The 27,306-nt window shown below is 38.2% G+C and overlaps 1 protein-coding gene and 1 long non-coding RNA gene across 3 annotated transcripts in view; both read left to right on the top strand.

Moving 5' to 3' along the window:
• The window catches only part of LOC143435581 (uncharacterized), an 81,113-nt gene extending 59,403 nt beyond the window's left edge, over nt 1-21,710 (top strand). Inside the window, exons 4-5 of the long non-coding RNA XR_013106032.1 lie at nt 20,946-21,012; nt 21,593-21,710. This is a non-coding gene — a long non-coding RNA (uncharacterized LOC143435581). The remainder of the gene's footprint in view (nt 1-20,945; nt 21,013-21,592) is intronic.
• A 3,176-nt stretch (nt 21,711-24,886) lies between these two features.
• LOC117694441 (transcription elongation factor A protein-like 3) lies at nt 24,887-26,841 on the top strand. Of its 2 annotated transcripts, none has more exons than XM_034485346.2 (3): nt 24,887-25,053; nt 25,592-25,658; nt 25,978-26,841. In XM_034485346.2, exon 3 carries the CDS (start codon nt 26,004-26,006, stop codon nt 26,601-26,603), a length of 600 nt encoding a protein of 199 aa, XP_034341237.1. In that variant the 5' UTR covers nt 24,887-25,053; nt 25,592-25,658; nt 25,978-26,003; the 3' UTR covers nt 26,604-26,841. The 2 variants fall into 2 exon arrangements, with proteins under 2 accessions (XP_034341237.1, XP_076774343.1); XM_076918228.1 differs by lacking the exon at nt 24,887-25,053 and adding an exon at nt 25,167-25,188.
• Nucleotides 26,842-27,306: the final 465 nt, after the last annotated feature.

Below are 27,306 nucleotides of genomic sequence, written 5' to 3' on the forward strand. Positions count from 1 at the left end.
GTCTCACTTGTCTCTTTCAGAGGCATTCATGGAACTAAACCCACTACCAAAACCAGAAAGAGAAACAAAGGAACTTGAATTTGGGATTTTGAAAGCTGTCTCCTCCACAAGTGGGCAGTCACGCTTGCATCTTTGTACAGGCATGTGGAGAAAGGATGCTGTCTGCACCAGATAATGCTGGTCTCCATTTTTTTAAAAATCACTTCAATTACCTTGGTCGTCTCGATGACGTCAGGTTACCATGGTAACCATGATAAGCAGGCTCTTCATTTGTACTAAAAGTACATAAGGCACTCTTCTTCATTTACCTTTCTCTTCAAATAGAAAGCTTTCAAGGCTACTGCCTTAAAAGCCTAATTCAAAGGTCTAGGAAAGGAAGTAGACAATTTGCTTAATGCTTCTCAGCCCGTAGAAACAAAGTATATCTCTAGAGTCAGAATTTTTCCATAAAACTGACCTTTCTATAAAACCAACATAGTATTATCAGTATGCACACACTTACATTCATTTCCTGGAAGGCTTGGAGATGAGCCAGTCCTCTGAGGGGAACATGTATACACACATACTCCATCTTTGATTTCTCTCCACTACCTGGACAAAATATCCAAGAAATATTTAAAATATTGTCATCTAAGGAATCTCAAAATTATTTCAAAGATGCAGGGCTGAACTGTGTATTTAGTAAGCATAAACAATTCAACTGAGGCATATGGGCTTATGCTGGGGAACTCTTCCACTACAAATATTTTTCTTTAGAAAAAATTTCTCCCCCAGGATCATATGTGACAAAAGAATTTGCAAATTTTCTGGAGATTCCATCCTCTATCATAGGAATCACATGTCTAAGAGAATTTTGGATGTGGAAACATGAGTAGCACATTTACTTAGCCAACATACATTTTGCTGTGCCCTCAGGTTTGGTGTGTCTTAAAGGGCCCACAGCTCATTTTCCCTGTCAGTGTCTCTCTGAACACACAGCTATAGTACAGTCTTCCTCTCAAACTCTGTACTCCCTAAGAGGTACATTAAACACATCTTTCTCCAAACTAACTAAAAGTTGCAACAAAATTTCAAGGATGGTATATTAGCTTTGTCTTTTATGTATGAAAATAAAGGGGCTGACAAGACAGCTCAGTCAGAAGTGACACATGTCATCAAGACTGAAGACCTTAGGTCAAGCCCCAGATCACATATGGTAGTAGAAAACTAACTCCTAAAAACTTATCCTTTGACTTCCATACATGCATTGTGCCATGCATGCACCTATTCTTGTACATGTGTGCATGCGCACACACACACTCAACACACATACACACAAATAAATAAACTAATAAACAAACTCCAAATAAACAAATAAACAAATTAAAGAAGGCTTTAGAATTCAGAAACAAAATTGTATGAGAACATTTTCAACATAACATGAGAATATATCACACTCAAGGAATGTAAACAGAGCTGGTAAAGGGGCAGAATACTCACCCAACAATACTGCATAGGAACAGTGGGCAAAGATCTGCCATGATGAAGGCATCCTGTGTACGTTTGCCCAGAGAAAATAGATTCCTGTACAAAGGCTATCATTGTGGTAGAAGAAAGTGAATCTGAACATCCTCTTTGAGGACTACTTCACAATGGAAACAAATATCCCCCATTCATACTGAGTATTCACCAGTCAAATATATGAGCATGAAGTTGTCCCTGGAGCTCATCAAGCCACTTGCTACAACACTGTATACTGCTTTAACAAACACTGTTACAGTGGATACTGCCTTAATGGGGAGAGGGGGATTTTAGTTAATCTCCAAATTTTAGGAGCATACTGAAAAAAATATATGTAACAAACGATTATGATGGATGCTCTTATAAACTCACTGAAACTATAGTCAAAATTACAACAACAAAGACCCTTCTTTAATCTTTGAGGAATAAAATTGTCCTATTTACTTCAAGTGATTAGAGCCTACAAAGAAGAGGGAAGGTGAATAGAACCATATGACATTGTCAAGATCTGAGGAATTGTGTCCCAAAAGAATGAACTTTACTTGCAGGAATACCTTACTGAAAATGTACATCTGTATGAAGAGTATTAACTAAAAGATCTGCTTTACTTTGTGATTACAATTTGGTAACATAAAACTAAATTTTAACATCAGCTGATGTCTAGTCAAATAGATGTGTGCACTTACATGTATATGACAGTCTAGACTACATGAAAGATGAACTTCATTTTTAGGGAGCAAGACAGCAATATCAGTCAAAACATTTTCATATTAACAGTGAAGGATTTTGTTTGCCACCCCCAATGATGGAACTGTGTTATAGAACATTTTAAAACTGCACATAAAATTGACCTCACAATCATTAGAATGCAGCATGTGTATGTATCCTGATGACCAGCAGGATACTGAGGAAAATGAAAATGTTTTCAGTGTACACTTACAAAACATTGTTTGTTCTATCAAAATGATTTAGGAAAACTGGTGAGCTGCACAGGGACTCTGATGGCAACTGCAAAAATAAAATTATGCCCAACAGGTAGTTGAAACTTTAAATAGATACTAATTTCAAATGAAAGCTCACCAAGTAAAAGTGTTAAGTTCTTATGAAGAATAGTAAGTCTGGGTCTGGAGAGAGGACCCAGCAACTAAGAGCCCTGGCTGCTGGGGCAGAGGACCAGGGTTCGGTTCCCAGTACCCATATCAGATGGCTTATAACCACAGGTAACTCCAGTTCAAGGGAATCTGATGTCCTCTTCTGACCAGTTCAGGAAACCTGGTGATGGGAATATGCAACTTTTGTCAGAAACAGAAAAAGAATGTTTCACCATTACCATCCCTTTCAGCTCCATCCAAGGGAAGTGAGGCCATGTGTCTCTGTGGCCTTTGTCTTATCCTAGTATGTCTTGAGAGTGTGACCTGGATTCCAGGTGGACACTGCTGTTTTGCCCTTCTCACCCCTGGCTATACACTCACTTGGTAGAAGGGTCATGAGAGCCCAATCAGCCCTGGCCACCCGGAAGTCCTTTGGCAGGCCCTTATCACCAGGTCAGTGGCAGGTTTCCATGATAAAAGGGTGATGATGTGTTGCCCCAGTGGCTGCTTTCTTGTCCCATGTATCCCATTGAGGTCCCTTCCCATCCTTATGGTTCCTACGGTGGTGAGACAATCTCCCTCTCTCTGTCTCTGTTTTTATTCTCCCTCTTCTTAAATTTGAGTTTGCCATATGAGAGAAAAAAATACAGAGAGGCTGTTTTAGAGCAGGACATATAATGATTTCCAGTTCTATCCATCTTCCTGAAAACACGAGTTTCATTTTTCCTTATGTCTGCATAAAATTCTACTGTGTATTTGTGTCATATCTTCCTTACCTGTTCATCAGTTATGGACTTGTACACTGGTTGTTCTTTGTATGCATCATGAGTAGTGCAGCAATGAACATCACCATGCATGGCTCTATGTGTTATGTTACCCAGAGTCCTTTGTGTCTGTGCTCAGGGACATATAGCTGGGCCATACTGCAGTTTTATTTTGAAGTCAAATTTCAGTGAAAGAGTGAAAGACAAAGGGAATGAGAAGCATGTTTCCTAAGGTTTAACAGTCTATAGCGTGGACTTCCTCTTTGACATCAGGATTCCATTTACAGAGAGCAAAACCGAGGTGCTGAATTTTTAAATGTAGTAGAGAAGCTCTCTAATAAGAGAAAAAGCTGTTGCCATAATCTTTCCACACTTGACACAAAGGCCCGTCTGGGGACCAAAAGCCCCTCATAGAGCCATGTGACTTCTGTGACAGAAATGACTGGACTGGCACAGGAGAAACCCGCATTGCAGACAACTTTGCTCTCATTTTACAGATTGTTCCTATCCGGAGCCATCTCCAGTGGATCTTCACATAAATATCCAAGGTACTGAACACATGGCTACCAGGAATTCTATAGGAGCAAGGCTTGGGCCCGCATTTAGAACAGCACTACTCTTCATTATACAGACATACAGTGTCACACAACGTACCAGGAATAATTTGAGAACAGGGTGGGTAAAGTATAGATGGAATTCAGAAACACTGTGTGTGGTGAAAACTGCCAATTATATAATAGCAGCCAGTAGATCCTGTGAACCTATACTGGCTAAAAAGTCTCTCCTGTACAGGTTTGTTGAAATGTAGGTGTTGGAGCCTACTCCAGACATACTGAAAGTCTTCATTTGTTGTTCTCCTAGTATGTATTATGGATGCTTTATGCACTGGTGATATGTTATGTCCTGGGGATAAATTATGTGCTATATCTCAAGATGTTTTTTGTACAATATTAGATTCATCAGTGTTTGTGAACCAGATGTAACATTCACTGTTATAAATGAAGGCATGAGAATTAGCAATGTGCGTATTTATTCTAAAATTCTAGGGACTGACTTTGTTACCCTCGTTGCCATAAAAACAAGAAACATTTCATCAGCTGCACTCTTTTAACTACAGTTGCCTCTCTCTAATTTTGCTTTAGAAAACTACCCTTGCTAAATTAACCACAGACATTTTAAACCCCTCTCCTCTACAAGCAGTTCTTGCTTTGCTCTCACCCCTGGCTGATGTTTGCAAGATTGTCCAAAGGCCCGAACGTGTGTCTCCAAGGAAGGAGTCCTGTGGACATGGAGGACAGCAGGATGGTGGGGAGGTAGGCTGTGTCAAGAAAGAAGCAGAGTCTGACATCCAGACATTTTAAGATAGGCTAAAGCATTAAAGGGCTGAGGAGGCAGATGCAAGGGTTCCCTCTGCTCGTCCTACTTGGGAAAAACAAGAGGTCAGTTGGTTGGTCCCTCATGGGTCAAGGCTGTCGTGCAGCAAAACAGGTTTCTAGCCCACAGCTCTGCCCCAAAGGAGTGAGGCAAAAGCACAGACGTCATCAGGATCCAGGAGGCAGTGATAAAGTCTTAAGAGCAGGAAATGGGTGTGGTCTGCTGACAGCTGCACACAATAGCCCCATGGCCTCATAGTCTGGGAGAACCAAGAGACATTCTCCCATCCTGTGGATGACTGTAGGGCCTGTCTAGATGTGTATAAAGTTGTTTGTGTGTTGGAACGTGGCTGTTACCCAAATGACTACATGTGCCATGTATTCGTTTTTAAAATGTTAGTTTTAAAATAATCAAAGCATGTAATGGTTTATATCATTACAATGACATAAAGGATAAAATGATATAAAGTATTTCACTATGGCCTGCCCATTTAGCATTCTGTGTTTGGCCTAAAGGGCAACATGTAGTTGAAATATTAACTATGTGTAGTGCCAAAAAGTATCAGATCATGTATGATTAAGAATCTACCTCTAGCCTCATTGTTTACATTTGTGTCTTCAATTGACTCTAAATCAAGAACTTCTCCAGTTCTTGTGTACATTTGTTGTGAGGACATATCGAAACCAGTGATCTTGTTGTCCTTTCAAAGCTATGCTCAACACCAGCCAGTATGTTGACTAAGGCCCCCATTCCAGCTTTGCCAGAGCAGTGGAAACCAATCTATTTTCCAGCTCCATATTTCTTATCATGTCTAAAACCCTAAAAATTCAGGAGATGTGCAATTGTAAAATGAATTTTTGCAAATGATATTTTCCCACCCTCTCTAAAATTTATAAATTCAAAGAGTATTGTTTTATGTGTATATGATCATCTATGCAAGTGATCTTAAGAAGTTGGCTTCATTTTTACTAGTATGTTATTGGCAAATTGTGTTTCTGAAAAATGCCATATTTGAGAATGGTGTTTACTTAATCTATTATGAGCCACTTTAGTTAGCACGTGAAGTTTGACATTTGGGAACCTAGCATGGGAAATCACTTACAGTACTCCAGCATGTGGACAATAAAGGAAGATCATTGCTGACAGTCCAAGAACTCTTGAGATAGTTTGTATTCCCTAAGCATAGAGGACTGGTCAAAATTTTACAGTCCACAGTCTAATTCTTGTTGAAGAACTGCATGACCTTATTTCCTTGTGTTAGGATAAATAAATAGAAAGAGCTTTTCCAAAACCTAGTGTGAAACATTCCCAGCTAATGCCATATTGCTACAGAAAGCCTGAAAGGTTTTCCGTTAAGATGGGAAATAAGGGCTGCAAAGATGCTTCAGCCATTAAAGGCCAGGCTCACAACCAAAACATCAAGATCAGAAATAAGACATTTGCATTCAGAGTTGTACTGGCAAGAATAAAAAGTAAAAGCATCTACAATGTAGAGAAAATAAAGCTATTATTTTCAGTATCAAATGACAGGATCTAATCTAATCTTTAGAAAAGCCACAAATTCCACAAATGGTTAAAACAAGTACTTAGCCTGAAGAAGGCTTTGAGTTCAATTTCCAACAACCATACTGTGGCTCACAATAATCTGTATGAAATCTGATTCTCTCTTTTGATGTGCAGGAAGACAGAACATATATATATATATAAAATAAATTAATATATTTTTTTTAAAAATCTAAGCAAGAAAACTGATTCAGTAGTTAAGAGAGCATCCTGCTTTTGCAGAGGACCAGAGGGTCCCCAACAAGTCACATTGGGATGTTCACAACTACCTGTAACTCCAGGTTAACTCTGGCCTCCTTGGCTACTATATACATGCATAGAAACTCACTGTTGTGTGACATTATTTCCAGAGGTGGGTAATGAACAAATGTCTACTTACCCAAGAAAGGGGACCAATTACAAGTAATAGTATACATACCACCAACGTCTACCTTGGTAAACGAGGGAGTTTTATTGGGATTACATTACATACATAGTTGAGAGGTTACTTGCAGGAATAGAAATGACTCAAAGAAAGCTGTATCGCTAAAAGCTCACCCCAGCATATGCGGCAGCTCACACAATCTAGAAACCTTCAAACAGATCAACAGGTTGGAGATTGTCTTTTCCAAGTAACTCAGTTGGTCTGAGCTTTTCCCCAGCAGTTCCACTGGTCTCTTCTAGCAGGGGCTGGGAGTGTGCTGAGCATGATCCCCCCCTGAGCAGCTCAGCTTATCTGAGCATGTCACTAAGCAGTCCTTATTGCTTAGATATGCTTAGGAAGGGAGGGGCTGGTCAGTTTCAGGGACTTTTTGATGCCTTTTGGTTGTTTACTCATTGAGCTAGCTAAAGTTGCTTCCCTGCAAGATGGAAGGTTTTCATCTCAGAAGAAACTGCCTTACAAAACACAGAAAACCACTTAATTTTCAAAATAATAAAAATATATCTTAAAGAAACAATTTACATTGAATCACAAATAAAATAGAAATAAACTTGACCTAGGAGGTAAAAGACATACTTACTAAAAACAAAAACAAACAAACAAAGAACCAAGCTTCTGGATGGTAATGCTTCTGGATTATAAGACTTCATATTGTAAAGATATTGCTACTCACCAGTGTTTGACAGACTCAATGCAATCTCTATCAATATCAATCGTCCCACCAAAAGAAAAATCCTAAAGCTGTAGGTCAACAAGATGGCTCAGTGGGCATGGATGCTTGACACCAAGCCAGATGATCTGGGTTCTATCTCTGAAACCCACATTGTAGAAGAATAGGACTGACCTGGCTCATGAGAGTTTTTCCTCTGGGTTTCAGACATGTGTCATGGCATGCTTATATGCATACACACATATGCGAATGTATATGCATGCATACAAATACATACATACATACATACATACATACATACATACATACACGAGGAAATTATTTATAAAATAAATGTAAAAGAAAACCTTAAAAATTATCTAAAAGTTTATGTCTGGTTACAATGGACCCTCAAATAATAAAATAATCTTGAAGACAAAGAAGGGGCTGGAGAGATGGCTCAGCAGAGGACCCAGATTTGATTTCTAGCACCTACATAATATCTGACCACCATCTGTACCTTCAGTTCCAGGGTATTCAGTGCCCTTTGCCAGCTTCTCTATGAAGCAGAAACACATGTAGTGTGCAAACATACATACAGGCAAAATATCCACATATAAAATAATAAAATAATTTTTAAAAATTATTTCCTTCATTTTCTGAGACTTCATTTCCCCTTCATTTTTTCCCTCTAAATCCTCTCATTTACCCCTCCTTATGTCTTCTAGTTCATGGCCTCTTTTTTCATTAATTTTTTGTCACATATATATTATGTGTCTATGTATGCATGTATATGTACATATATGTATATGCATACATATATTATGTGTATATGTATGCATGTATATGTACATGCATATACACATATGTACATATACATGCATACATTTTACTAAATACATAAATACAGCCTACTCAGTCTGTGTGATGTTACTTGTATTTATACATTTTCAGTGCTGACCATTTGGTTTTTGGATAACTGATTGATGTGCTTTTCCCTAGAGACGATTACATCTCCAACTATCAGCATTTCTTAGTGTCTGTAGCTCTGTGTGTACTGTTGAGATCTCTTGGGCTTCACCTCGTCTACTATAGTACATCTATTGGAATCATCCTTGTTGAACTCACATTTAGGCAGTCATGTTGGTGAAACTTTGTATGTGTAGCTTCCACAGTTACTAAGAGACACAATCTCCCAGAAACTCCCTGATCCTCTGGCTCTTACAATCATCCAACCTCCTCTTTTGCAATGTTCCCAGGGCCTCGGGTAGAGAAGTGTTTTGTAGATGTATCGAGATTGAACTCTACAATTTTGAATTTTGATAAATTGTGGTTTTCTGTAATGGTCTCCATTGGTCAACAAGAGGGAAAGCTTCCTGGTACTGGAAACCTATCAAACTACTCAGGTCTAGTGAAGTCATGGATCTTAGAGTACCAACATTAGCCACTTTACTAAACCAACAAAGTCACCAACTAAATTCTAAATATTTGTCCATATTCCCTCATCTCTCATCAAGAGAGTAGAATCCTCATCTCTCATCAAGGAAACTGGTCTTTGCAACAGAGACCATTACAGAAAACCACAACCAATTAAAATAATTTTAGAAAAAGAAAAAAAAATCTGAAGTTTCTCCCTGCTTTATGTCAAAACTTACTATAACTCTTTAGGCAATGCTGGAATAAACAAACATACACATCAGTGGAATAGAACTAGGCAGTTCAGAAATAAATTTTCACATATATGACCAACCAATTTTACTTTTCCTTGTCTACTTTTTCTTCAGTTATCAATTTAATTAGTGTCTATTACTTTTTGCATCCGGAGGGATGAATCAGTGCTTAGTAATCCTCACTGATCTTATAGACAACCTGAGTTCAGTTCCCAGCACCCACATCAGATAGTTCACAGCCAACTGTAACTTCAGTTCCAGGGGATCCAGTGCCCTCTTCTGACCTCTGCAGTCATCCACAGTCATGTGCACAAACACATACATCACACATATACACATAAGTAAAAAATAAAATACTTAAAAATCTCTCCAGTATCTATTCTAATAGATTTGTGATGGATTGCTATATCTGTTTCTCTACTTAATCTGTTGTTTTACCCTACAGAAAGTACCCTTGAATATTATACCTCACATATATGAGAATAAGCAGAAAAGGCATAAAACATTACCTTATAGAGCCCAAGAAAGACTGACCTAGAAAAATAATTAAAAGAATTGATTCATAATACTGTGGTATAATATATCATTGTTGAGAAAAGTATACCATATTTTATTTTTGACTGGATTATAGCTAAATTAAAACTGATAATATTTAATAATAAACATATTGATACTTCATGATAAAGAAAAGATATTTTAAATTAACAGGATACCGCACATTGACAGCTATAAATAGATCTCATTATACTGGGAAATGGTTTTCTACATCATCCTTTATGTCTCTGAAAAGAGTTTTTGGTGTCATCCCAGATTGCATATACATCTCACTTGGCAGCAGAAAGCATATGGACTTCTTGGTCTTTCTGGAAGTGATGGGTAACTTCTTGGTTTACTAGGTCAGACCACTAAGCTCAATGGAAATGAAATTGAAGATGTCAATAGGAAAATAATTCACATCTTATATGGCATTGAATGATATGAAAATGGATTTTGGAAGGGAGTTGAGACAGAGTCTTTCTATGTTGTCCTGTCTGGCCTGGAACGTTCTACATGGACCAGGCTGGCCTTGAATTTATAGCAATATTTCTCCCTCTACCTTAAGTACTAGGATTACAGGTGCATATCACCACAAAAACAACCTGAAAATAGTTATCTGAAAGTCCCCCCTCGATAAAGACAAATTTAGAAGGATTCTTGGCTCTGGTATTCATAGCTATTCAATACCTTAACATGAAAGACAATTTTGATTACTGACAAGGTGGTTCCTTTTTATAGGCTGTCTGTCCAAATAAAGTCTTGAGAATACATATCTGGTTGAATGAAATGGATTATAGGCATGATCCACTTAGTGGGCATGTGATATTCCAGATAACTGAAAACTTTCTGTAGTCTAGAACAGTTTGTGAACATCATCTATAGCACCTAAATTGGAGACACTTCAGTCATCTCCTTGGTAGACTGGACCTCCCTAATCTAGATCCATATTTCCAGATGAATGCTGCTGGCCACATTTTTGACCTGACAACCCAGAGTGAAACATTATCCGGTCCTAAGCCAGATGGCCATAAGCAGGAACTCGTTAACCTGGAGCTCCCAGAACACAAGACAGTTGGCTGGAAATTTTCTGCTTAAGTCTGATATAAACAAACTAGCAGACAAACAAGCATACGAACCTCTGTGAATCAAAGAAGGAAACATGGCACGGTCACAATTTCCAAATACAGAGCACACACCAAAACATTATTAAAGTGGAAACATTGAACAAATTGAAATTGTTTTATTGACATTGCTCTCAAATCCTACAAAAAATGCTCTAAACTTAGGCCAGCAAGATGACTCAGCAGGTAAAGTCTCTGGTCACTAAGCCCATTAATTCCTAGGACACAGTAGGGAAAGGAAAGAACTAACTCCTCCCACAAGTTATCCTCTGACTCCCACTCACATGCCATAACATACACTAATGAAAATGTAATAAAAATGTTTTTAAATCTCCTATACTTTTAAATTTATAAATAAATACATGACCACACAAGTTCCTGGCTTCAAAAGATACTAAACTTCACATATAAATAACTTCCTTAGAGAGACAAAGGAAAAAATCTCAAGAATGTTCATTGTTCATAAAGAATATCTCCTTCAAATATCCATACCATGAGTGAGATGTTGATAAAGTATTAGTGGAAAATATTAACTAGACTAATGAAGCATTTCTGCTTCTAAAAAGGGAGTTAAGGTCCAAGAAAAATGGTATAGTTGAAGTGCTCGTTGAATCATTATCCCACATGGCCAGGCTTCCAAAAGTACTTCACGCCAAACCATTAAGGAAAATATACTTTGTTTTTGTTAAAGAAATGTTTTCAGTTGTGAAGAGAAAAATATCTCATTTTTATTTATGAAAATAAGGTGAAGAAGTTGTGCCAAAAAGAAATCTGACTCTCACAATTGTAAGTGCAGATATTAAAATTGCACATCCCATTTCCAGCATTTTGTCTGGTATTACTAGGGCTGCTTCTGCGTTTCCTTCTGCCTGCATTCTTTTTTGTGGCCTGAACCATTAACATGTTAGAATTCCAGCCGTGTGGGTTTCTGTAAGCAGCAGAGTAGAGAGATCATAATGTTTGTGACACTCATCTCGTATGTTGTTCATAGCAGTAAGTTAGTCATTTTTACTTCTTCTGTGTTATGATGCTTTCTAGACTTATAACAGGATTATTCTATTGCTGAAAATTTGTATGGCATTAATAATTTTCCTTGTCCATGTCTATTGGTGGGCACAAGGACACCTCTCTGTTGGTTGTATACCAGGAGTATAACTTCTGAGTTAAGACATATATTATTCTTTAGCTGTAGAAGATGTTGACAATTTTCTGAAGCGATCATATCCATTTAACTTAGACTTCCACCTTGGTGTGTGTGTGTGTGTGTGTGTGTGTGTGTGTGTGTGTGTGTGTGTGTGTGGTGTGAATCTATCCTTACAAAATCTTGCTATTTTCAGCTTTCTGACTGCTCTCCATCTTTACACCCCCAGTTCAATTGTTTTCTCAATACTATATCTTTTATACACACCATCCCACTTCCTATTGGTATATCAACATTTTATCTAAAATGTAGCAGCTTAAAACAAGTATTAAGTTTCAGGGGTTGTTCAACTGCTAGCTTGTTACTCGGGGTAAACATTAGGTAGGACAACATTTATGTGAAAGCTGACCTAGAATAGGAATCCAAAAGGGTGCCCACGCTCAGGGCAGTTAGTCCTGCCTAGTAGAGTAAAAATAATTTGGAGCTGTCCAACTGAGAGCAAGTGCATGGCTTGTGGTGATTTGGATGAGAATGGTGCTCCCCTGCTCATGCTTCTGAATACTTGCTTTTCAGATGGTGGTGCTCTTCGGGGAGGCTTGGTAGGTGTGAGCTAAATGCCATTCAGTCTCTGTTTTGTTCAAGATGTAAGCCCCTCAGGTTCAGCCCTCGACCTTCTAACTCCACTCCTCCAACATGAACACTAACCAAAATAAACTCTTTTTTTTATAAGATGCCTTGGTCCTGGTGTTTTTTCACAGCAACAGAGAAGTAACTAAGACATGAGCTCTCTGGGGCAGATGTTTCAGAGAAAGCAGAAGGTTATGTGGTAGCTGTTTTCCTCAGTGTGAGTATTCTAAGACAATCAGGCAGACAGTTTATGATGAGTTCTGGCCCAGTCTGAAAAGTTACATAATATGCTTCCCCATACACAGTATAGATAGAAGCAGTCACAAGAAGCTGACTAGTGGCTCACACCTGTGATTCCAGCACACATAAACGGCAGAAAAAGTGCCACAAGTCCAACATAAACTACATAGTGGGTTCCAGGCCATTTGTGGGTTTTCAGTGAGACTGTCTCCAAAAGAAGCAAAACAAACCCAATCATGGCATTCTATGTAATATAATCCCTCAGAAGGCAGAATCAGGAGACTCACAGCAAGTGTGAGACCTGTCTGGTCTACATAGCCAGTTTTCTGCCAGCTGAGGATAAACATCAAGATCCTGTCTCGATAAACAAACAAACAAAAACAAACAGGGCTAGGGAAATAGCTCAGTCCTTAAAGTGCTTGTCTTTCAAGTACAAGGTTCTGAGTTTGATCCCAGTGATTCATTTGTGATTCCAGTGCAGGGAAGGCACTAGGGCTCACTTGGTCTACCCACTTCCCACTTACCAAATCCCAGGCTAATGAGAGAACTTTCCCCCACCCCCCAAAAGCCTTAAAAACAAACAATAGCAAGTTAGAAGGGGCTCAAGATATAGTTTGCTTATCCTGCCTCAAACTATAGATTTAATTCTTTTTTTCTTTCTTTTTCTCTGTCTTTTAAAAATTTTTATTTTTATATGTCTTTTTTTTTTTTTTTGGTTGGTTGGTTGTTTAGTTGGTTGGTTGGTTGGTTGGTTGGTTGGTTGGTTGGTTGGTTTTCCAAGACAGGGTTTTTCAGTGTAACCCTGGCTGTCCCGGAAATTGTTCTGTAGACCAGGCTGGCCTAGAACTCACAGAGATCCACCTGTCTCTGCCTCCCAAATGCTGGAATTAAAGGTATGTGCCACAGCAATTCAATTCTTTTTACCATGAAAAAAGGAATTAGTCACATTCCACATTTGTCTAGAAGAAAAGTAGCAAAGTCACATGTGGAATGAGTTGGGTCATCTTTCATCTTTATCATGATTCTTCCCTGGGTGAAGAAATTAGTGTGATCTCTATATAGATTTCTCACATCAATGAATGAGGAATGATTAAATATGTTTTGATAAATCTGAACAATAGGAAAATAGCATAAAATACATGAAGAACTGTTGGGTATAGTAAGAAGGAAATACTTTTATGTGGAGGAATCAAATATCAGAGCATTATACATGATATAATTTTATCAATGTATACATTATGTAGAAATTAAACATCAAAATTAATATGCATCATACATATCCACTTTTTCACTATACAGTTGTGATTTTAAAAGCAAGGGTTCTTTTAAGACTCATTTTTTTTAGTATTTTTAATTATGTGTAGGTGTGTGCATCTGTAAGTAGGTACTTGTATGTGAGTGCAGATTCTGGAGGAGGCTAAAAGCTTTATTTCCCCTGAAGTTGGAGCTACAAGTGGTTGTGAGCCATCTGAGGTGGGTGCTGGGAATCAAACTTGGGACAAAAGTAGATTATTTTTCTCTGAATTTTTATTATATTTTTCTGATTACCTTGCCTTACTCTTCTGGTTTCCTAAATTAAAATGTTATATTACTGATTTTAGGTCTTCTTTTCTCACAAAGGCATTTAAGCTAGAAATTATCCTATAAGCATTAGTTTTGCAACAGCATATTATACTGATATGCTTTATTTCCATTCAGTTCAAAATATTTTTAAACCTTTCATGAGTCTTCTTAGACGACTCATGTGCTATTTAAAAGTATGCTTGATTTCCAGATATTTGGATTTTTCGCCTTTCTTTCCTGTTATTGCTACTTAGTTTAATTCTATAGAAAGCATGCTTTTGCGATTCCTATTCTTTTAAAATAACCAAGGCATGTTATGGCCTAACCATTGTCTGTTGATAAAAATTGTTTGTGAGATTGGAGCTAGCAGTGTTCTTCTGCTGGATGGAGTGTGATATAAATTAACTTAAAGGTCAATTAGAGGAGGTTGGCTGATTGGTAGAGCTATTCAGATCAACTATATCCTCATTGATTTTCTCTCTACTTCATTAACTACCAATTGGATGAAGGATGCTGAAACTAGAAGCCCTAATGGTGTATTTCCAACTCTGTTACATTTTGCTGAACATATTTTGACAATATTGGGTGCATGCCTCTTTATATTATTATAAATTGTTGGACAATAAATCACTTTAGTCTGTAAAGCCATCTTTCTAAGTGTGATTCTCATTGTTCTGTCTTTTTAAAAATTACATAGCGACTCCAGCTTTCTTTTGATTATCATAGTGTGTATATCTTTCTTATTTAATATGATTCATCATAATCCTCCTCCCTCTGTGTGTGTGTGTGTGTGTGTGTGTGTGTGTGTGTGTACATTTTTGTGGGGTTGTGATTGTTGGTTTTATTTGTCATCTTGACAAATTCTAGTTTCACCTGGGAAGGGAGACTAAATGAATGTCTAGATTAGGTTGGCATATGGAAAGGCCTGTTGGGATTATCAACAATGTAATCAAATGCTTGATTATATTCATTGAAGTGAGAAGAATCACCCACTGTGGGACTAGTTGCTAGGAAAGGGCTTCTAAGCTATGAGAATGGAAAGAACAGAGCAATAGCAATACATTACTTCATTGTTCTTTGCTCTTGACTGTAAGCCACTTGCTTCAAATTCCTGACACCTTGACTTGCTGGACTATAACCTGGAATTGTGAGCCAAATAAACCCTTCCTCACATAAATTCCTTTTGTCAGGGTATTTTATTACAGCAAAAGGAAAGGAATGGAGTTTGTAGGTAGGTCTGTGCTCGTGTGTGTGTGTGTGTGTGTGTGTGTGTGTGTGTGTCTGTGTCTGTGTCTGTGTCTGTATCTGTGTGTCTGTATGTCTGTGTATGTACATGGGCAGCAGAAGTCATCCTTATATGTCATTCTACAAAAGCCATCTAACTTTTAAAATGTTTATTACTACTTTTGTGTTTATGTGTGTGCATGTGCATAGGCATATGTGTCACAGCATGTGTGTGAAGATCAGGTGACATTCTGTGGAGTCAGTACTTGTCTTCATGTAAAAGAGGTTCCAAGGGTGGAACACAGGTCATCACGCTTAGGTAGCAAGTGCCTTTACCTACTAAACCATCTTACCAATCCTACCTTGTTTTTAGAGACAGAATCTATTACTGTCCTGGAGCTGAAGAAGTAGGCTAACCTAGCTGGCTATTCAGTCCCAGGAATCTTGTCTCTGCAATTCTAGCACTGGGGTTCCAAGTGTATGTCACTGCAGTAGAATTTCCAATGGGCTCTGGGGATTACACCGGGGTCCTAATTCTTATGCAGCAAGCACCTGACTGATTAAGTTACCTCTCAGCCTTTTTGATTCATAACACATTTGGATCATGTTAACCATGCTTACATCTGTTTTCTTTTTATTTCCACAAATTTCTTTGCCATCTTTAGTATTGAGGTTTTTCATTTGTTTGGTTTTTTTTTATTTTGGTGCTTCTATTGGCATATATGGTGTATATTTGTTTTGAAAACTGAAAAAAAATGAAATTTTTTACTATGGTAGATTAAACTAATGCTAGGGTAGTGAATTACCACTGAGCTATATTCTTTATCCTTATACATTGCTGACAAATATAAATGTATATCAGGTCATATTTCTGCTTAAATCGTGAATTTATTTGCTTTAACATAGCATTTATTATCCATTTCAATGATCTAAATTCTACTTTGCTATTTAATACATTTGTAATATTGCTTTGGATGGTTGCATTTTACATCAATTAAGAAGGAAAAAAATATTTAATTTACTCCATGTCCAATACTTGTCCATCTTTGTGTAGATTTTATTGTTGAACCATATTGTTTTACTTTTTAAATTGCTTAAATTTATTTTCACTGTGTGTGTGTGTGTGCGCGTGCGCGCGCACGCACGCGTGTGCACATGTCTGAATGCACATACCCCATTGTGTGAGTATGGTGGCTAGAGGGCAGGCTTCCTGAGATCATTTCTCTGCTTCCACCTGTATGCAGGTCCCACAGATTGAACTCAAGACTCCAGGACATGAGCCATATCACAGACCACCCCCCCTTTTTTTTTGCCTGAAGGAATCCTTTAACATTTCTTGAAGGGCAGGTCATTGCTGCTGAATTCCTCCATTTTTATATTTCTGACAAAGCATTCATTTCTGTACTAATGAAGAGAATTTTTTCAAATGTACCATTTTACACAGATAGCTATTTTCCTTTGTTTTAAATATTTTACTCTAGTTCTTGCCTTGTATGTTTTCCGGAGAATACTCTGTTGCAGTTCTTCAACAGGTCAGCATCCCTTCCCCACCCTTGCTCTCTTTTCTGATGTTTCTTTGTCTTTTGTTTCATGCAACTTGAATGTTCATTGCCAAATAAATCTCTATCTTTTAGTGAACCTACACCTTTGACCTGTGAACTTTAAAAGCATTTCTTTTTATATATTTTCTATCCTTCTGTTTACATAGCATAGGAAGTTTAGAATATGGTGGAGTTGAGTAGTTGCTATTCTAGCACATTTGTTGAACAAGCTTTATTCCCCTAGAAAGTACATCTTTTATATAAATAAAAAGACACAGGAAACAAAGTCTTATTGAATTGTGTAGTCAAATTTATCAGAAAATAGCTTGGAGGCCACAGAAATGAATTTTATAACCAACACTGTCCTTTTCTCTTCAAAATGAAGCTGAAAATAGTTGCCCTCATCCCTGCCTACCACCATTACACATACAGGACAGTGATTCAGATATGAGAAAGGGATAACAAAGAACTGAAGGTCATGAACTGTTGAGTCAGGCTGAGTTCCCATCCCAAACCCACCACTTACCATCAGCATTTAAAAAAAACATTTGAACCATTTTTATTCTTCAAATGCACTTACTCATTGTTTATAGTGGTGAGGGTTTTTTTTGCTTCGTTTTACTGTTCTATCACACTAGCCTCTGTTAGTTATATTAGAACTAAAGGCATTCTCTTGGTAGAACCTGAATCCTCTCAAATGAAGTTAAATTGTATCAGAAGGCACCAGAACAAATGACTCAAGAAAAGGGAAAAATCCCAAATAAATAAATTAAATAAATATATTTATTGAGGCATCTCCATGGCTTAAATTCAGTGTTTGTTGTTCTTGTTGTTTTAAGATTAGCCTTTGATGTGTACCAGAGGCTGACTTTGGATTTGTAATCCTTCCTGCTCCATAAAAGACTACATAAGTAGTTTCTAAGGTCTTAAAGGGGAAGGAATAATGTTTTCCCTATTAAGGTGGTGGGAGGGGCAGCATTTATTTTTTAAGGGGAGAAAAGTATTTTCTAAATTCAAATGGTGGGGATGGGTGCACAATTTTGTGGATACACTAAACACTATTGAGTTACACATTTTAAAAGGAATTCAAACCAGGCACCATACCTCATACCTATTATCTTCACATTTCTCAGGAGGTAGGAAGGTCCCAAGTTTGAAGCCAGCCTTGGCTATATAGCAAAACCCTGTCTCCAAAATTTAAAAAAAAATAAATTTGTGAATTTTATATCAATAATGTTGTTTATTTACCAAAGAAGTAAAATATAATTTTGTATATTGTGATGTCAAGATCAGTTAAAATCACTATTGGTTATAAAATTTATATATAAACTTTTAGAATTCCTAAATTGAATAATAGCATTCTCCTGTATGACAGTTGGATTTCTCCCTTTCAGAATCTTTCCTCCATCCTTTGTTTCTTCGCCTTCCACTTTCCTGTTGCTATTTTCTAAGATCTGTGGCAGAATTTCGGAATGATCTGAATATTCCTAGTTGTGATAGTTAGTTTTGTCAAGTTAACAATCCAAAATAATCCTCTGAGAAGAAGCTCGATGAGAAATTGTCTAGATCAGGTGGCCTATGTGCATGTCTATGGAGAACTAGCTTAATTATGTTTATGGATGTGGGAAGACTAGCCTAAAAGTAGGCAGCACCGTTCCCTGGGTTTGCATCCTAAATTGCACAAGAGTAGGAAAAAAAAAAAAAAAAAAAAAGCTCGGTAATAAGCGTGTATGCATTCATTCTCTCTCTGTTCTTGACTGTGGATGGAAATAATTGCTTTCAGTTCGGTTGCCATGACTTCTCTGCAATAATGGAGTGTAACCTGGAATAGTAAGCCAATAAATCCTTTCTGCTCCAGGTTGCTTCTTGTCAGAATGTTTTTATCATTGCAACAGAAATGAAACTATGACTCTTGTCTTACTCTCAATTTCAAAAGCAAAGCTTTTTGTCCTGGGAATTTTATTCAATGTTCACAATACATGCTTTGCAAACATATTTTAATAAATCAAAGAAGACCTTTTCTATAAGGGTTTCTGTTGTGCTTCATATTAACATCAATAATTCTATGCACTTTGGTTTAGGATTCATAATGATTAAGCATTATATTTTATTATCTTAACATGAATTATATTAATTAGTTTTGAGATGTTGTGTTACTCTTTCCACTGGAGTACGTTGTTTATGATACAGTATTCTTCTCATATTTGGTCAGGTTGTTTTTAATTCAGGATTTTTTTCACATATGTTGATTGGTCTGTTTTTCCTTTTCCTTGATGATCATGTCAAGTTTTAATATTAAGATTATGGAACAGTAAGGATGATTCATAAGTTAAGAATACTGGCTACGCTTCTAAAGGACCTGGGCTCAATTCTTAGCACCAAAACGGCAGCTCACAACCATCTGTAACTCCAGTCCCTGGGGATTTTGTGCTCTTGTCTTGCATCCTTGGTCCATACACATGTGCAAATAAAATACACATACACATAAAAACTTTAAAATGAAAACCAGAAACCCCCCCCAACCTTATATTATATTACTAAAATGACTTACTGAGTATTCCATGTTTTGTAATTCTCAGAAAGGCTTTGAATTAGATGGATATTATTTTTCTCATTGAGGTATTTGTGAGAGTTGCTAATCAGATCTTCTAGCTTGGTAAATGTTCCTAGTGGAAAATACCTTGGAAGATTTTTTTTAAAAAAATATGAACATTAATTATAAAGAATAACTAAACTTAAAGCATAGTGGTGATACATGAGTTTAATCCTAGATATTCTGGAGGCTGAGCTAGGAGAATTGCCCAGCCTGGGCAATTTTGCAAGATCCTATCTGGAAATAAAAGTTACAAAAGTCTAGGAGTGTTAGTTCTATAGTAGTGTCTGTCTACCATGTGAGAGGTTCTGGGTTCCTTAATACCAGGGAAAAGAAACTGTAAGACTTTATACTTACTTGTGTTTCAATTATAAGATTCGTTTTAGTAAGAATCTCATTCATCTTTATTTTTAAATTACTGACAAATTTTTCTAATATATTTTTTCATCTATAGAAACTAAAACAGTGCTCTCATTTTTTGTTCTTCACATTATTTGTATATTCTCATTATTTTCACATGCCAGTATGTATATTGATTGACATGCCAGCATGAGTATTGATTCACACTCCAGTATGTATATTGATTCACATGCCAGTATGTGTATTGATTGACATGCCAGCATGAGTATTGATTCACACTCCAGTATGTATATTGATTCACATGCCAGTATGTGTATTGATTGACATGCCAGCATGAGTATTGATTCACACTCCAGTATGTGTATTGATTCACATGCCAGTATGTGTATTGATTGACATGCCAGCATGAGTATTGATTCACACTCCAGTATGTGTATTGATTGATTTCATTACTATTTCCCACTTAACCAACTTGTAGTTTTGTTAATGTAGTCTTTATTTTGTCTTTTCTGTTTAATTAACTTCTGCTATTAGGTTTATGTCTCATAATTTTGATTGTTTTATGTTCTGTCTCCATGTTCTGAATTTATCTGCCTGAGTCATTGATTTGGAATATTTTACCTCTTCGAATACGTACATTTCATGTTGTAAACATACTTATAATTGAGGCTCGCTACAACTCTCAAGGTTTTTTTTTTCACCACCACCACCCCCAATAGTTGACACATAAATATTTTAATTATCTTTCAGTCCAAAATTTTCTAATTTAAATGAGGTTTTGATAAAAATGGTCCCCAATAGACTCATGTTTTAATACTTGTTCCCCAGTTGGTGGAATTTTAGGGGACAGATTAGGAAATGTAGCCTTGTTGGGGGATATGTGTCACTGGGGGCATGCTTTGAGGTTTCAAATGACTCAGGCAGGCCATTCTAAGTGTGTTCTCTGTCTCCTGATTGTGGATCAAGATATGCTCTCAGCTGTTCCTGTTGCCATGCCTTTGTTCTGCCATATGGACTCTGACTCTCTGAAATTGTAAGTACAATTAAAGGCTTTCTTTTGTAAGTTGCTTTTTGCCATGGTTTTTAATCACAGCAACAGAAAAGTACAAAGAAACTAATTTTTATTAAATTATAAATTTATTATTTAAATTTGAAATGCTTCTATAGGTATTTTACTATTGAATTTTTGTTTGTTTGCACAATGACAATGTTCTATATTACAGTCAATTTGAAACCTCAAATTGCACTTTATGATCAAGAATCTAGTCAATCTTCAAAACTGGTTTGTATTCATTTGAGAAGAATGCACAGTGCTTATAGTGTTTTGTATATCTCTCTAAGCCAAATTTACAGATTGTATTGTTTATTCTATTTTATTTGTTCTTTTTACCTCTTTTTCAGTTAACACTGAAAGTAAAAATGCATGTATCATTGTAGGACTGGCAATTTTTTAAAGTTTGAGAATAGTATTAATAAGTGCATAAAATTAAAATATTATAACACCTCTTATCTCTGTTTTAAAGTGTTATTGTTAATATGACTATAAAAGATTTTGTTTTGGTCAGTATTTGTTATTGTTTTTCTCACATATACTTTCAATATTCCTATTTTAGAGACAGGGTCTCTCTCTCTCTATAGCCCTGACTGTCTTGGAACTTACTAAGTAGATCAGAATACCCTCCAACTCACAGAGATCTGTCTGCTTCTGCTTCCAGAGTGCTGGTGTTAAAGGTATGCCCAACCATACCTGGCTTTTCTCTTATTTTTAATTTAAATTTTATTTTATGTGTATGGTGTTTTTCCTTCATGTATGTCTGTGTATCACATGTGTTCATTACCAACAGAAACCATAGAGTTGGATCTCCTGGGACTGGAGTTACAGATAGTTGGAAGCTACAATGAGGATGCTGGAAATTCAATCGGGCACTTCTAGAAGAGCAGCCACTGCTCTTAACTGCTGAGTCACCTCTCCAGCCCCTGATCTTCACTTATCTTTATATTTCTATTTTGGTTTTATAAAAGAGAAAATATTCATGCTGTGGGTTGAATTAGGCCTCATCTAGTTAAGAACACAGTCTATCACACAACACCTAAACCTTGTATTTTATAAGCTGCATATAGTGGGGAGGGCGGGTTCACTCTAAAATCATTGTCTTTTAATGGCTTCATATAGATACTTTGCTATAATGTGATCACTAAACTTAGTAGGATTAAATTAACCATTGTATAAAGCTCCTTTCTGGGTTATATAATCTCTACTAGTCTTCCTGTTGTTAATATGTTTGTTTTCACCACATACTAACATAAAATCTTCATCCAGCAATTATCATATATAATCTTAACCTACTCAAATCTAGTATCAATTTGTACTTTTACATATTCCCAAGATATTGCAAGTGTTTTCCATGCTTTTACTAGCCCCCTCAATTTGTATATTAGTTAGTATATGTTAAAAAAAAACAATAGTGTCACTATTTTATAGAATTGTCTTAGTTTTTTTTCCTGTTGCTTTGATGAAATAAACTGGCAAACGCAACTTAAGAAAGAAGGGTCTTCTTTTGGCTCACAGTTCCAGGTTACAGTCTATTACAGCAGGGAAATCATAGTCTCATAGTACCATAAACTTAAAGGACTTGGTCACATTTTATTCTTAGTTAGGAAGAGAAGGGAATGAATGTGTGCATGGTAATAAACTCTCTTTATTTAGCCTAAGATGCAGCCACAGAACTAAGCTATACACACACAGTGGGCAGGTCTTCTCATTTTAGCTAACTCAGTCAAGAGAAACCTTCACAGGCATGACCAGATTCCCATCTCCCAGATGATCCTGGAATCCATCAAGACAAAAATATTGTTTTAAATCCTATAGATGTTTACCCTTTTAAATTTTGTTCACCCTTCCATCCCTACTCTTCTATCTAAGATATTTTTAATCTGAAAAATGTTTTCCATTATGTCATACCTGCTGCCTGTACACCTTTTCCAGTTTTGTTTTATTTTTATGCCACCTTTGCTTTGAAGTCTATTTTTTGCTGGCTGACAATCTCTAAGTTTTAATTTTCTTTCAAGACGTGAATAATATTCCATTGTCTTCATATTTCCATTTTTGCTGTTGAAAAGCCAAATCAAAACAATCAAACTAGTTTCTTTAAAAGCATAATCTTAGTTCTGGCTACTTTAATTTTGTTCTCTTTGCATTTGGTTCTCCGAAAGTCCATTACATATGTAACAAGGTTGCAGACCTTAGTAGGCCCTGAGACCTTATCACAACTGACTCCATGATGGAAGTATCATTCAGGCCACAAAACTCAGTACATAGACAACACTATCTGCCAAAACTATAACAAAGGCTTAATCCATCAAAGTCTATTGTTATAAGAAAGTCTTTACATGTACTGACCTTGATTTTTAGCTTCTGTAGTTCTGCTTATCACTAACCATTCTTGTTAACTGAGGTGTATAAACCAAGGATATGTTTTTGTGTTTAAAAGCTAATCTTGAGAAAGGTTTGGGGGTGTACTGTGACCCCAAACAACCAGTGTAGCAGCTAGCCAGTAATTAAAGACTCCTATTGGCTTAAGTCCATGTTTAAACAGTCTTTTCTGGTGAATTCCCCACAACACATTAACTTCTACCTAGACATAGAGGATCATATTCAAGATCTACAACAGGTGTCTGAATCTGGGTAGCTCCAAGCACTATAATACAATGTTTTTTCCTGCACTTTACTAAGTTCCTATATTTTACTAAGCACCTTACCAGGGTCTATGGTCATTGGGTTTGTTAGTCTAAGATGCAACGCTAAAACTATCATGAATTTTACTTTATTTCTTCACAATTTCATCAATAAAAGATGAATTCTTTTTTAAAAACAATTGGTGTTAAAGATGGAACTCAAAATCATGCACTTACTAGGCATATCCCCTTATCCTCAAGTGATCTTGGATTGTTTTTTCCTTTAGTTAGTAAGTTACGAACTTTCTGCTTTTCTTTCAAATAAGTACATTATAGCTTTTATTTAATGTAAGAGAATTGCATACATTACAAACTTTAAAGCTTGGGACCACTGTTAAGTAAATCAATGATTGCTTAAACACTAGCACTGTGGATATGATAACTGAGTTGACAAATGACTACTAATATGTAGAGAACTTATACTCTAAGTATATGTTGGAAATGGACTGGAACAGCGTAAATTTTCATCAAGCAACTATCATGTCACTGAAATTATAAAAACAAACCTCTTCAAATATATTTCAATAGGTATGGGAGAGCACTCTCAGATTATGACTGAAAGGAAAGCAAAACAGGGTCTGGTGTTTATTTTTAAAAGCCTGGAAATGCATATTTGGGAATCATTAGTATTTTGAGGCAAATGAATGAGATCACACAGAAATTGAGAGGCTGGGAACCAAAAGGAACCTAGAACAGAACCCTAGGGAACATTCAATAGCAACTCAGCTTCCCAGCTGGCACCTCCACCAGCCAAGGCTGGGTGAATGGATTGGTTTAGAGTCTTGGTGGTAGCTGTACTGCCACTGAATTCACTGTAGCCAAGGCTTACCTTGAACTCCTGTTTCAACTTTCTGAGTGCTGGGATTACAGGTGTGTGCTACTGCACCCAGACTTGTTTTGAAAGCAGGCTACTGTGGCTCAAGAGCTGAACACTATTGACAAAGTCAAATACCATTTTTGATCTCCTGTCCCACCTGTAACCTGCATGTATGAGAGAGATCAAAGATGTACCAGGTAAAACGTCCTGTAGCCTCCTACTCTTCTCAGGCACCTCAAGACTTTGTGACACACACCTCCTACAGTGTTCATCTCAGTCCCCTAGGGAGGTGGAGAGTGAGATGGGTCAGGCATGTGGGGGGGCGAGCTCGGGTGACGCGGTGTTCACGTGACCGGCCAGGCGCAGACGTGGGCACCAGCCCCCACGTCCGCTTGCCCGCCCTGCGGTCTGGTCTTGGCACCAGCGCAGAGCCAGCTCCCTGAGCTGCCCTAAGCAGCAGACCAGCTGCGAGTGGGCTTCTGCAAGCCGGAGGAGGCAAAGGCCCGTCCTGGGTATCCTTAGGTTAGTACTGAAATGTTGACTCTGTCAGCAGAGCAGGGCAGGAGTGGGGGTGGGTGGCAGCTGGAACCAGCAGCAGCAGGAGGGGAGGGGGAAGAGATCCGGGAGATGGGTAAGGAGGGAGCAACAGCAAACCGGGTAAGAAGAGTGGGGAAGGAGGACCCCCCGCAGGCGGCTCCCTTCCCTCATCCCACTCCTAATCCGTTTTAGGGCAGGCGGGGGTGAGGGGCCCGCAGTGCGACGGTGAGACATAGACAGATGCATTCTGAAGTGAACGTACACTATAGGCTCTGAAGACAAACTGACCCGGACCAAAAGAGGGTGGGGGTGGGGCAGACTACCTCCAGAGTCCAAGCGGGGAGTAAAAAGGAGTTTGGAGAGCATCGCGATTTGGTGCCCAAGGCCTGAAAAGAAATGGCGGCTTGGGTATGCGGGGGTGGCGGGGTAACGGAGGAAAAGGTTGAGTGATGAGTATGGACTGCAGGACAGTCTCTGTGTATCCACTGACCACGCAGCCACTGCCCCTGTGTCCTGTCTGCAGGTCTCTGTTGTTCCCAGCGCATTGTGACATCTGAAAAGGAGGGTCGACCTGCCCAGGATCCCTGCAGGTAAGTGAATGACAACAAAATGGGGTAGGATTTGGGGCCCCACTGCCTGTCCCCCCTCCCCCAAGCTATTCCATATAACACACATGCAGAGCTTGCCACCCTGAAGGAGCACCAAGAAGGTGGCAGGACCTGGCATGGCATGTCTGTCTCAGGGTGGAGGAGGGGTGCAAGCCCATGACATACTTGGTGGGTTGGGACAGCCACCCGGGACCCCTCGAAAGTGCCAAATGCAAAGGCAGATTTTAACGAGCCTGTATTCTGTCAGGTGTCCCAGTCTCTTCTTCTTTTCTTTGCCTCATTTCCCCACTTTTACCCCCAGGACAGGAAAAGGAGGGAAATCTTGACATGGAAGAACTCCGCGGTGAAAACGAAGGCAAGCTGGAAAAGGAGGGAAAGCCAGAAGATGAAGTAGAGCCTGAAGATGAAGAAAAGTCAGACGAGGAAGAGAAGCCGGACAAGAAAGCAAAGCCAGCACGCCAGGGCAAGCCAGGGGAGGAGGCAAAGCCAGATGAGCAGGGGCAAGATGAAGGGAAGCCCGAGAAGCAGGGAAAGTCTGACGGGGAGGGCAAGCGCCAAGGGGAGAGCAAGACTGATTCCCAGGCAAAGTCAGCCAGTGAGGCGCGGGCTGCAGAAAAGCGCCCTGCTGAGGATTATGTGCCCAGGAAAGCAAAACGAAAAACAGATAGGGGGACAGATGATTCTCCCAAGAACTCCCAGGAGGACTTACAGGACAGGCATGTAAGCAGTGAGGAGATGATGAGAGAGTGTGCAGATATGACACGGGCTCAGGAAGAGCTGAGGAAGAGGCAGAAAATGGGTGGTTTTCACTGGGTGCCAAGAGATGCACAGGATGCTTTAGTCCCCAGGGGCCAACGGGGAGTCAGGGGGGTGAGGGGCGGTGGAGGCCGGAGCCAGCGGGGCCTACATGACATCCCTTACCTTTAATGCCTTTGGCCTTCAATTCTGACCTCTCTGAGGAGAAAGAATACTGCTGGCCCTGCTTTCCCTGGTAGATACTTGCCAGGTCTGTGCTTTAACCTTCAGCCGAAACTCTGCTTTAGGTGTCACTGTCCTTACCAGCAGCCTTCTGACCCAACTACAGTGCTCTCTGTCTTTTAGTACAGAATTTTCACCCATGCGCATGTACATTGTAAAATAACAATAAAAAGTTTGCAGAACTACATATATGGTATCGGCCTGTTTGTATAAAATGTAAATATGTTCGCAGAGTGCTTCTTAGCACAAAGAAAACTATGAAAGTGTACATCAAAACTCTAACAATGCTTATCACTACAAGAAAAACGTACAGATGCAATCATCAGGTGGTTGGAGACTTCCTGCCATTCCCCTGCTGTTTATAACCAGATCAGTCCAAACTGTGGCCTCTTCTCCTGGGTCCTCTAATGCCCTATTGCTCCTTTATATTAATGGATAAAAATTATGATTGTGGTAATAATATTTTTAAAAACAAAATTATATGACAACCTGGTGAACTATTAAAGAAGTTTAGAATTGCAATGAAGACATTTAAGATTCCTCTTTGTTTGAATGTAAAAATCAGCAAAATTCACATTACTTCTGGAACTCAGTGCTAAAGGTATAAACTTGGCATTTATAGTGCATCTTTTGCTGTAAGGGTCAATCTTGC

The sequence above is a fragment of the Arvicanthis niloticus genome, chromosome X (genome assembly GCF_011762505.2).
Source record: "Arvicanthis niloticus isolate mArvNil1 chromosome X, mArvNil1.pat.X, whole genome shotgun sequence".
NCBI lineage: Eukaryota > Metazoa > Chordata > Mammalia > Rodentia > Muridae > Arvicanthis > Arvicanthis niloticus.

Coding starts and splice junctions, on each gene's coding strand:
- LOC117694441 (XM_034485346.2), top strand. CDS start 26,004: ATGGAAGAACTCCGCGGTGAAAACGAAGGCAAGCTGGAAAAGGAGGGA.